The sequence below is a fragment of the Anomaloglossus baeobatrachus genome, chromosome 1 (assembly GCF_048569485.1).
Source record: "Anomaloglossus baeobatrachus isolate aAnoBae1 chromosome 1, aAnoBae1.hap1, whole genome shotgun sequence".
In the NCBI taxonomy this organism is placed as follows: Eukaryota; Metazoa; Chordata; class Amphibia; order Anura; family Aromobatidae; genus Anomaloglossus; species Anomaloglossus baeobatrachus.
The window spans coordinates 712870489-712884176 of NC_134353.1; the positions used below are offsets into that span (position 1 = coordinate 712870489).

At 47.1% G+C, this 13688-nt stretch overlaps 1 protein-coding gene across 1 annotated transcript in view; it reads left to right on the plus strand.

Annotated features, from left to right (window-relative positions):
- Positions 1-13688, plus strand: part of LOC142249865 (uncharacterized) — a 114200-nt gene that overhangs the window by 82587 nt on the left and 17925 nt on the right. Inside the window, exons 3-4 of the mRNA XM_075321810.1 lie at positions 3224-3278; positions 6668-6773. Of these exons, the coding sequence (XP_075177925.1) occupies positions 3224-3278; positions 6668-6773 (161 nt within the window). The remainder of the gene's footprint in view (positions 1-3223; positions 3279-6667; positions 6774-13688) is intronic.

Here is a 13688-nt window from a genome sequence, read left to right on the forward strand (position 1 = left end):
CACACACACACACACACTGGCTGACGCTGACACACACACACACACTGGCTGACGCTGACACACACACACACACACACACTGGCTGACGCTGACACACACACACACACACACACACACACACTGGCTGACGCTGACACACACACACACACTGGCTGACGCTGACACACACACACTGGCTGACACACACACACACACACACACACTGGCTGACGCTGACACACACACACACACTGGCTGACGCTGACACACACACACACTGGCTGACGCTGACACACACACACACACACACACACACACTGGCTGACGCTGACACACACACACACACACACACACACACTGGCTGACGCTGACACACACACACACACACACACACACACACTGGCTGACGCTGACGCACACACACACACACTGGCTGACGCTGACACACACACACACACACACACACACACACACTGGCTGACACACACACACACACACACACACACACACACACACACTGGCTGACGCGCACACACACACACACACACACACACACACACACACACTGGCTGACACACACACACACTGGCTGACACACACACACACACACACACACACACACACTGGCTGACGCTGACACACACACACACACACACACACTGGCTGACGCTGACACACACACACACACACACACACACACTGGCTGACGCGCGCACACACACACACACACACTGGCTGACGCTGACACACACACACACACACACACACTGGCTGACACACACACACACACACACACTGGCTGACACACACACACACACACTGGCTGACGCTGACACACACACACACACACTGGCTGACGCTGACACACACACACACACACACACACACTGGCTGACGCGCACACACACACACACACACACACACACACACACACACACACACACACACTGGCTGACGCTGACACACACACACACACTGGCTGACGCTGACACACACACACACACTGGCTGACGCTGACACACACACACACACACTGGCTGACGCTGACACACACACACACACACACACTGGCTGACGCTGACACACACACACACACACACACACACTGGCTGACGCGCACACACACACACACACACTGGCTGACGCGCACACACACACACACACACACACACACACTGGCTGACGCGCACACACACACACACACACACACACACTGGCTGACGCTGACACACACACACACACTGGCTGACGCTGACACACACACACACACACACACACACACTGGCTGACGCTGACACACACACACACACACACACACACACACACACACACACTGGCTGACGCACACACACACACACACACACACACTGGCTGACGCTGACACACACACACACACACACACACACACACTGGCTGACGCTGACACACACACACACACACACACACACACACACACACACACACTGGCTGACGCTGACACACACACACACACACACACACACACACACACTGGCTGACGCTGACACACACACACACACACACACACACACACACTGGCTGACGCTGACACACACACACACACACACTGGCTGACGCTGACACACACACACAAACACACACACTGGCTGACGCTGACACACACACACACACACACACTGGCTGACACACACGCACACACTAGCTGACGCTGACACACACACACACACACTGGCTGACGCTGACACACACACACACACACACACACACACACACTGGCTGACGCTGACACACACACACACACACTGGCTGACGCTGACACACACACACACACACTGGCTGACGCTGACACACACACACACACACACACACACACACTGGCTGACGCTGACACACACACACACACACACACACACACACACACTGGCTGACGCTGACACACACACACACACACACACACACACACACACACACTGGCTGACGCTGACACACACACACACACACACTGGCTGACGCTGACACACACACACAAACACACACACTGGCTGACGCTGACACACACACACACACACACACTGGCTGACACACACGCACACACTAGCTGACGCTGACACACACACACACACACTGGCTGACGCTGACACACACACACACACACACACACACACACTGGCTGACGCTGACACACACACACACACACTGGCTGACGCTGACACACACACACACACACTGGCTGACGCTGACACACACACACACACACACACACACACACTGGCTGACGCTGACACACACACACAAACACACACACTGGCTGACGCTGACACACACACACACACACACACTGGCTGACACACACACACACACTGGCTGACGCTGACACACACACACAAACACACACACTGGCTGACGCTGACACACACACACACACACACACACACTGGCTGACACACACACACACACTAGCTGACGCTGACACACATACACACACACACACACACTGGCTGACGCTGACACACACACACACACACACACACACACACACTGGCTGACGCTGACACACACACACACACACACACACTGGCTGACGCTGACACACACACACACACACACTGGCTGACGCTGACACACACACACACACACACACACACACACACTGGCTGACACACACACACACACACACACACACACACACACTGGCTGACACACACACACACACTAGCTGACGCTGACACACACACACACACACACACTGGCTGACGCTGACACACATACACACACACACACACACACACACACACTGGCTGACGCTGACACACACACACACACACTGGCTGACGCTGACACACACACACACACACACACACTGGCTGACGCTGACACACACACACACACACACACACTGGCTGACGCTGACACACACACGCACACACACACTGGCTGACGCTGACACACACACACACTGGCTGACGCTGACACACACACACACAACACTCACACACAGACAATAAACAGTAATAATATACAGAAACTCTTGCTGAGGTTGTATTAAACTTTTATTTTCTTTTATTTTTAACAAAAGCAGAAAAAAAACAATTTTTAGACAAGGGGTGTCCACTTTTATTCTACATTTGTATGCCAAAGAATATAAATGTAACTGATACACACGTTTTTGCGCTATTTATAATAGGTATGTGTAACATAAATATATTATAAAGGACCTTTTGTCATATGTATGCTAATTTAACTTCTTATATGTTGGGCCATCCAGGCAGAAGATATGTCACAAAAGAGAACATGGTGACAGCCAGATAACCACACATGTGGTAAGTATGATCTTACAACATGCATGTTTTCCAAAATATGTAGAAGAATGTTGCTTCATATAATGTTGTAAAGGAATCTTTAAAGGGAACCTGTACCAAGAGCAATACTGGGCACATATTGCTAATCCCTGCCTAACTGTGCCTGTATCTAGCAGCATAGATAAGAGATCTTTAGAAAAAGTATTTCAAAAGAACTTTTATTGTATGCTAATGAGTGAGAGGACTAGTCTGGATTTCAGCTGAGTGCGCATGACCCAGGAGTTTTGGTCATGCGCTCTATGAAGCCAGGTGTAGGCGTCCTGGCTTCAAACTGAAGTAGTGCACATAACCCAAACTCTGGGGTTATGCGCACTGAGCCGAAATCCAGCATCGGATGGTGACGGAGAGGTGAGTGAGATAATCCTCTGACACTGCACATTTATTAGCATGTTACTACACCCACAGGGGCATACTAACATGCTAATGGGGCCGACTAGCAAGGGACGCAATGCCCTAGGGACTAGTCCCCGTGCTTATTAGCATACGATATAAGATCTTTAGAAATACTTTTTCTACAGTGTATACAAGGACAGTTAGGCAGGGATTAGCAATTTGCACCCAGAACTGCTCATGGTTCTGGGTCTATATTGGACCTGACAGTTTCCCTTTAAGCAAGTTTTTGCTATTTAAATGCTATATAAAGGGAACTGGTCACCAGATTTTTCCCTTATGAGCTGCAGCCACCACCACTGAGCCCTTATGTATATGGGATTCCAGAATTCTGTATATAAGAGCCCAGTCTGATTTGTATAACATAAAAAAACACCTTTATAATACTCACCTAGGGGGCGGTCTGGTCCAATGGTTGCTGCTGCTATCGGTCCGGAACCTTCTCTCCTTCCGTTTGCCACCCTCCTGCCCAGCCCTGTGTGCATTCCACGTCCTGCGTCATTCACAGAAAGATGTGGCGCCCCTGAGGCTTCTGGTCGTCACAGGGTACTGCAACTCATTTAAGGCGCAGTATCCATCCCGGTTATGTAAAAGTTAATGTCTGGTATGTCTCACTTAAATCACACAGTCAGAGAATGAGTAAGCAACTTCATTGCATAACACATACAGCAGGTGGCTTCTCACTAATTAGAGCAGAGGTAATCAACATAACTGGAAAATCCCTAGTTGGTGACTCATCCAGAGGGAGGAGCACTGCTAAAATACAGGAGCAAAGACAGAATTACTTTAGAACGTCTGGGGACACAAAACAACATGGTCATCCGCAGGGAGTGCTTGAGAGCTCCTGTGGATAGAATCGGCCAGACCGGGGGCAGGCTGGAGACACCTAGAGGAGGAGGAGTCCGGTACCGGTAGATCTTGTGGGACGGAGAAGTTCTACAGTGGTCGCTGGGGAGAAGCAGGGAGCTGCTTCCACAGGGCCGGCGCTACTACAGGGTGCAGAGTCCTAGGGCAAGTTATACTTCACGTTGGCTACCAACATCTGCAGGAAGGAAAGATTTCAGGTCTCCCGTCCACCATCTGACTAGCTCAAGGCACAATGATACAATGGATCCAGGACTGAGTTCAGCGGCTCATCCCAAGGCGAGGATCTACTTCACCTGCGACAGGGCTGGGACACTTAAACAATTAAGGGGGTCCCCAAGGTGCTTTATGCCACGGTGATCGACACAGCGCATCGTAGAAAAGGAGAAACCCACAGAGACTGCCATACCGGACGTAACCTCTGACCTACCCGGGATCGACTGGAGCTTCATCACGGCAGAGACCAGTACCCGGGGTGCGGCGTTGAACCAGTAAGTAAAGATCTGGAACCCGCACCTATTGACTCTGACTCTGATTGCCGTCGCCATGCGCTCTGGCGCTCCCGGGGACTGCCGTCCCCCCATCATCCTCCCAGGGTAATCCTGCTCCTCCTGTGGGGAGCGATACCATCCCAGCTGCACCCGACATCTGCCCCAGTGAGAGACCCTGCAGCGGCGGCCCCCATCCCTGGCCGCGTACCACAGTTGGTGTCATAATCCTAATAGACTTTCCTGATCCCCGACTACTACCTCCATCCTCCCTACCACCCTCCAATCCTCCTTCCTGTATGCCTCTGGGCAACGGAACCAGGCCAAGCCACCCCGTGACGACACAGAAGGATCTGCACCCCGGCCCAGCAATGAGTAGGTTAAAACAGCTGCCCCGTGGGGCACTGCAAAGGCATCCCTTGTGCTCCTGTGCATGGACACTTTGATCTGCCCGGCTAAGGGCAGAGAAAAGTACTGTATGCGTAGGCATGAGAAAAGGTCAAAGACTGCATGCGCATTACAGTATTTTGATCTACCCTCAGCGGGGCAGATCAAAATGCGCATGTGCAGGAATGCAATGGTGGCTTCTCTATGAATGATGCAGGACACGTCATGCACATGGGGCTGGGCAGGAGGACGGCAATCGCACAAGATAGAGGAGGTGCCGGACCAAGACCAGCGACACCCATTGGACAACCCACTAGGAGAGTATTTTATAAAGGTGGGTTTTTTTACGTTATACAGAGCAGCCTGGGCTCGTATATACAGGATTCTAGAATACTGTATGTAAGAGCTCATTAGTGGTGGCCACAGCTCATAAGGTAAAAACCTGGTGACAGGTTCACTTTAATGTGAGAGCAGCATAATATAGGTCTTGAGACCCTGATTCCAGAAACGTGTCACTTACTGAACTGTGTAATGTAGTTTCAATATAATCAGTGTTTTATCAGCATGAGATTATCACTGCATAACTAGCTTTCACTGCATGCCAGAGCAGCAAATCCGCTCCCCTCCACTGATTAGCAGCTTAACAATACACACTATACATAGGAAGGGGTGTGGGCAGGTTATACACAGCTCATCAATTTGAGCATTGCTACATCTACAACAGAGAAAACTGAGATTCTATCAAAACTACACAGCACAGTCCTATAAGAAATACATTGCTGGAATAAGGCTCTCTGCCTCTACATTTTGCTTATATCAGACTCCATAGAAAAACCTCCTGACAGATTCTCTTAATGGTAATTGTGATAATAAATGTAGGATATTTCAATATATGTGATACCATGCTATAGGCTGAATAGGACATCTCATTAATATTATTTTTTTTAGTAAGTGAACCCTGTATAACCTTTTTATGTTGTTTTGTAAATATCAAGATATGATGAATTATTCTTCTTCATTGGCCACATACCATATCTTATGTCACATTGGGCCCTCAGCACTAAAGTACCCAATTGCGACTGTTGCCACATTTCCCTCTAAAATAGCATAGTATCTATTTAGTAAAAAGCCTACTACAACTACTGTATGTTTTGTACCTTTATATTGGTCAGTCTCTGCTGCTGTACCTACTGTGATATTCTGCTATTTGTATTTCATCAGAATGGAATACAGAATTCAGCCCTGGAAGTCAATGAGCTTCAGATGGTCGTATCAGATGAAGATTTACAAAGCAGGGAGTTGGAAAATGCCAGCCAGAGAGAGAAAGGTAAGAGCTTCTCTAACCTTCAAGTACAGTAAATCTCACATTTTTTTTAAATATTTTTCTATCTTTTCATGTGATAACACTGACAATATGATACTTTGAAGCTCGAGAAAGAAAGGCAGTGCTTGAAATTAATGGTGGCACTGGCAACACTAAATATTGACACTTTGGGCACAATTTGCCATTTTCACTTGGTGTACTCACTCTTTGTTGCCAGCAGTTTTATACATTAGAGGCTGTGGAGTTATTTTGAGGACACACCAAATTTACACTGTTAGGCTATGTTCAACAGGGCGTTTTTGCAGCGTTTTGTTTTCTGCAGCAAACCTTATTTTGTGGCAGGAAGTCTCCTGGTGTTTTTTTTTTCCTTTTTGTATGGTTTTTGTCCAGGCTTTTTGTGCAGTTTTTATGCCGTTTTTGCAGCGTGTTTTTTTTTGTTTTTTCTACAGCGTTTTTTTTTGAACTTCCTCTGTTAGTGATGGTAGGACTAAGTCCAGATTCACAGGGGTTGAAAAGTACACTAGTGCCGGGTCCAAGTCGGGATTCATCTGCATCCGGTGCTCGGGTAATTTAAAGGTAAAGGAAAAAAAATAAATAAAGCAAGCGCACTATACTTACCAGTCTCCTGCAAGGCTGTACTTGCTCCTGTGTCCCCTCCTTCCACTTCCGGGGACGCTCATTAGCTTCACGCATAATCACTGCTTTCCCCACCCACCAGCATCTGTGTTTAGTTGTAGTCAGATGTGCTATCACCCTGAGACCCTCGGCGTGTTTGACAGCTTCCAATCACAAATGAATTTTGTGTCTAATTGTGGTATAAGAAGAAATAAAAAATTGGCGTAAGGTCTCCCCATATTATGATATTCCGCACAGATAAAACCTACGGCTACAGGCTGCAGCCCCCAGTCGTTTGTTTAACTTGGCCGTTTATCAAATAGGAGGAACCGAAAGCGGCTTTTTTTTTTTTTTTTTTTTTTTATTAAAATAAGTAATTAAAAAAAAAAGTGTACCGTCCACCCCCCCCCCCCCCCCTTCCATTTTGATTCCCTCTTGAAGTTAAAAAGTTAAAGCCTGACAGCCGGGGGCTGGTGTTCTCAGGCTGAGGAGACCCATGCTTATTGGGCCCCCAGCCTAAGGAGTGCAGCCCTTAGATGCGACAATGCCAGCACTTTATCTGGCTCTTTCTGATTACCCTGGTGTAGTAGAGCTGAAATCGTCATGGGACGTCACGTCGTAAGGATTACATTGGACGGCAGGACTGTTTTGGGGGTTAATAAAGTAGTGAAAGAGGGGGTCTTTTTGTATTTTATTTCAAATAAAGGATTTTTTCAGTTTTTGTGTTTATTTACATTCACTTACAGATTAGTGAGGGAGGAGCATCTCATAGACTCCTGCCATTACTAATCTGGGGCTTAGTGGCAGCTGTGAGCTGCGAATAATGCCTTATTACCCCAATTGCCACTGCACCAAGGCAATCGGGAAGAGTCGGTTAAAGTGCTGGGATTGTTGCATCTAATGGATGCGGCTGCAGTCTGCTATTTTTAGGCTGGGGCCCCCCAGGAGACAAAGTTGGGGGGGGGGGAGGAGGACAGCAAGCTGTTTTTTTGTTTAAGTAATTTAAAGAAAAAAAAAGCCACATGCGGTTCCTCCTATTTTTATGCACAGCCAAGATAAACGCACTGCTAGGGGCTGCGGTCTGTGGCCATATACTTTATCTGTGCTAAGTATCATAATATGGGGGGTCCAATTTATTTATTTTTTTAAATTGTATACCACGATTAGATGCGCATAGCGTCTGTGATTGGAATCTGTCAGACACGCTGTCACTTAGGGTGGGGGCGCGTCTGACTGCAACCTATTACAGACGCCGGTGAGTGGGGAAAGCAGTGAATATGTATGAGGCTAATGAGCGGCCCTGGAAGTAGGAGGTGGTGTCAGGAGTACAGCTACGCCGAAGCTGCGATAAGTAACACGACTGCTCCAATCCCCCTATCCTTCTTCCACCACCAATTTTAAGTGCCAAATTCTGGTCCCCATATTATAATGGGACCATCGTCTGGCCATATACCCTGGATCAATTCTGGGCCGCAACTGGGTTTGTGGTTTTTTGTTTTGTTTTTTTTAAATTAACCCAGTTAGACACGCTGATCGAGGATATCTGCGAGTCCGCCCATCACTAGGGTGAAAGACCAAGACAAAAACTCTGAAAGAATTGACATGTTCATTCTTTTAATAACGCAGAAAAAAACAAGGAGGTTGACAAAACGATCAGGAAAACTGTGTGTGTGTGTGTGTGTGTGTGTGTGTGTGTGTGTGTGTGTGTGTATATGTGTATGAGATTTCTGTAATCTCATAGGCTTTGCTGGGACTGTGAAGGCAGCGTTTTATTAACATGGTTTGGCATAAAAGCAAGGCAAAAACCATGCTAAAAAACGTCCTGTGTAAACATAGCTTTATACAAGCTGTACACTGACTACTTTACATTGTAACTAAGTGTCATATCTTCAATGTTGTCCCATGGAAAGATATAATAAAATATTTACAAGGATGTGATGGGTGTACTCACATTTGTGATATACTATATATATTGTATGTGCACATTATTATGCACTTAGTAGCCAGGTGTTTATATCAGAAATCAAATGGTGCTATATAGATCTTTTACACTAAAACCACCATGCAATGCCAAAATAATTACCCCTTACAATATTCAAATAATACTGTGTTCTATAGTGCCCACACAATACTGCTTTTTACTTCCAAATAGGCCATTTAAGCCCTTATTAGACGGGACAAAAATTGCACATAAATATCGTTATAAGACTTCCACAAATTGCGTTGTGTAATACCTGCTAGCGATCATAATATCGTTCGATTTGCATGAAACCAGATCTTTCAACTTGCTTAAAAATTGTCACTTGTCGGCATAAAATTTCACTGTATAATAAGTCGTAACACCTCGTCACCATATTGCATTGGAGGAGTGGATTCACATCAACACCACCCCCGAGTGCTAAAATCTTGGTCTGATCTTAAGCTCTAATACATGCGTTTATGAATGACTAGTGAATTTCCATCAACCGCTCCAGCGATCTTTTTAGCAAACATTAGCTTTTGTAATAATGAGCTTGTATGCACGATAGTGACATGTACGTATTCGCTCATCAATCGCAATTGTTACAAAATCATAAAGTCTAATAACACCTAAATTGTCTCAGGCTGATTACAATCGCCTTCCTGTCCCTGCACTTATCACATAAATCAAAGCGATAAGTACAGTAAAAAGGAGACAAGACCGCCTGCTTTAATTTAACAGTTGGGATACATAATTGATCTGCTTGACTAATAAAGTATTTTTGTTTTTCACATATGTGACATGTTGCTAATATCTTTACTTTGAAGGCCCCTTTGAAAAATCCAATAAAATTAGTTCATAACTGTTTCATCTTAAATTACAATCAACTAACAAAAAATTGATTTAATCTTGTGAATACATTATTTGACTGCTCTTGGGTTACATGTTTGAATTATAGTCTAGAGCAGCATTCACAATTTTGATTAGTTGATTTTTGAATCTGTCAACCCCTAGGTAAAAGGTGTGGAACCTCCGGCCCGCAGGCCTTTTTCAGTGATTTGTAATATATTCACCAGCCTCTCCTGTGATGCATATATGCCCCGGCCTCTCTTCCTGTGATGCATAGATGCCCCGGCCTCTCCTCCTGTGGTGCATAGATGCCCCGGCCTCTCCTCCTGTGGTGCATAGATGTCCCGGCCTCTCCTCTTGTGGTGCATAGATGTCCCGGCCTCTCCTCCTGTGGTACATAGATGTCCCGGCCTCTCCTCTTGTGGTGCATAGATGTCCCGGCCTCTCCTCTTGTGGTGCATAGATGCCCCGGCCTCTCCTCCTGTGGTACATAGATGCCCCGGCCTCTCCTCCTGTGGTGCATGGATGCCCCGGCCTCTCCTCCTGTGGTGCATGGATGCCCCGGCCTCTCCTCCTGTGGTGCATGGATGCCCCGGCCTCTCCTCCTGTGGTGCATGGATGCCCCGGCCTCTCCTGCCATGTATATGACACGCCCGCCCCAGGGCCTTAGGTGACTCTGTGTCAGGCCGGACTAGTCCGGGGTAGTCAGCGGTGGCGGGGCTCGACTCCGTGACCCTGGTGGAGTCAAGTAATTTGGCACTATGGGGGAGATGGTAATAAAGTTTGTATTAGAGTCGTGACGCCACCTGTGGATTGCGGCTTTGGAGCCGCGGCTGCTGGGTGGGACTCCCGGGGCTGGTGTTATGGCAGCTAGGTGTTTCTGCTCCCCACAGGTGGAGCGATTTACCCCAGGGCAACAGTTTGTAAAGTCTATGGTGGATGTTCATAGGTTGCAGGAGACAGGGCTTGCAGTCGAGATGTTTTACTCACTGTTAGTCTCAGTTGCGCTGACTGGTTACGCCGGGATTCACTGTTCCGGACCTCCCAGAGCAGGTCAAAGGTCAGTACCGGTGTACCCCTCAATGTGCCTTCCCTGGCCGTCTCACTAGCGCTGACCTTCACTGGAGTGTCCTGCGCCTCTGCCACCAAGCCCTGTCCAAGGGTGGCTGACTTCGGTCCTCTTTATTGCCCTCCCTTGCAGGGGATGGGTGGCAGATTGTGGCCTCGGGTGCCTACAGCAATCTCCCGAGCCGTCGGATTACTAAAGGAAATGTTTTTCTTTCTTTAGCCTGGGGACCGTCCCCGTTATTTCGACCAGATTCCTCCACCCCGGTGTTCTTGATGGAACAAGTCCACGGAGGCCTCCTGCACATCCGTGGCACTCTGGAACCCTTTTCCTCGGTGTCACCTGAACCTAGCAGGGCCCAGGGTCTTCACCACAAAACCAAGGTGTCTTCACTCCTGTCTCTCAGACTTCCTGACACAGACCCTCTCACTGACTCCTGTCCACTGTCACTTCTCTGACAGACTGCCTGGTTCAATCTTGAACTAACCGGTTTTCCTAACTACCCCACTGACTCCTCTTACACTCCCCCCTGCCAGGCTCCACCCCTCCAGGACAGTGAATGGGACTTAAGGCTCCATAACCAGGTATACTGGTCGCTACTTCGAGCTTTAATGGAGTACCTGCCTTAAACACTGACCTAGTGTGTGTGACCTAACAATTGGTGTGTGGAGGTTTTGTCTGTGAACCGGTAGATGACTCCCTTCCTACTCAGAATGGGATACACCTCTGGCTGAGGTGCAGTACCTCTGTGGCGACGAAAGCCTCAGGGGCGCCAAATATAGATGCCCCAGCCTCTCCTGCCATGTATAGGTCCCTCAAACAGGGCTTCCAACAGGAATTTCAGGGCCTCATACTGGCAACATTTTTGTCCCCTTTTAAGATTCGCATAATACCACCGCCACTCTTGGAAAAGCTCCATTTCTATACCACTTCCTCACCAATCACATATTACCAGTTTTTATCAAAGACTATATCACATACATAACAATCAACCTTTTGTTTTGGCCAAAAGATTTCATGTGATCCTTTGAGAATTTTTCACAGAAATGGACATAAATTCAAAAGAAGTAAAAAAAAAAAAAAAGTCGACTAACACAGCCATTAGCCAAGAGGTCAAACAGCAAAAGCACTGGCAGGATGCAGCCAGCCCCCTTTGATAAAGTTGGGGGCATCAGCCATATCTGTGTGACTGGTGCTCTAAAACCCTATTAGTGTGCATGTTTAATACCAGCAACCACTCCCTCCTTGATATGGTAGGTTGAAAGTGGCTGCCTCATCGGTATTCTGCACCTGTGTTGCCCCCTCCTTTATCATAGGGGTCGGCTGTATCCTACTAGTGCTTTTGCTGTTTGATCTCTTGGCTAATGGCTGTTTTTGGTGAGTTTTTTGGATCCTTTGAGAAAATTAATTGCCCACCTCTGCTCTAAACCAAACCCATTTCCTCCACACCATACACAAGTACAGACCATTATCGCCATATTCTACATTAATACTCGTGCATTAAAGTTGTTAACATTCTCTTGACATCCTCCAATTTCAGATTGTTTTTAGATTGATTGTGAAACAAGATTCATCTCTCCAGAAAGCACATTTCCACTGCTCTAGAAGGGGCATACCTTACATCAATCCAGCCAACTCTTGGCATTGTACATGTTAATCTAAGGCCTGTTTGCTACTGCTAAACCCATTTCCATTTCACAAAGCTCCTGATACAGATTTTGTGCTAATAACTCTTCCAAATTTTAACTCCATAGTAAGTGATGCAATAGAGGATGATTTTTATGTACGTCAATACTTGGTTTCTCCACAATGTGAGTTTGTGTGCTCTACTGCTTTGTGAGCTGTTACTCTACTTGACAATAAAAGCATTTACAGTTGACAGATCAAGCAAATCAGAAATTTTACAGTTACTTTTAGCAAAAGGTGGCATTTCATGACTATGCCATGTTTTAACTCTCTGAGCTCTTCATTCCAACCCAAACTATTAGTGTTTCCCTGAAAATAAAACTGGGTCTTATATTATTATTTTTTTTTTTTTTTCTCCGAAAGAGGCTAGGGCTTATTTTCAGCGGATGTCTTATATTTTCCCATGAACAACAATACACATTTATTCGTGAACAAAAAGTTCAATATCAATATAATCATGTCATCACATTCTGGAACATTAACATTTTGTGTAAGGCTATGTGCGCATGTTGCGTAAATTCATGCAGTTACGCTGCGCTTTGCAGCGCAGCGTAACTGCATGCGTCCTGCGTCCCCTGCACAGTCTATGGAGATTGTGCAGGGGCCGTGCGCACGTGGCGTCTCAGTGCGCAGCGCTTCGGCTACTGCCGAAGCGCTGCGCAAAAAGAAGTGACATGTCACTTCTTTCCTGCGCTTTGCCGGCAGCTCCTGCTCTGTCTATGGCAGGAGCTGCAGGCAGAGC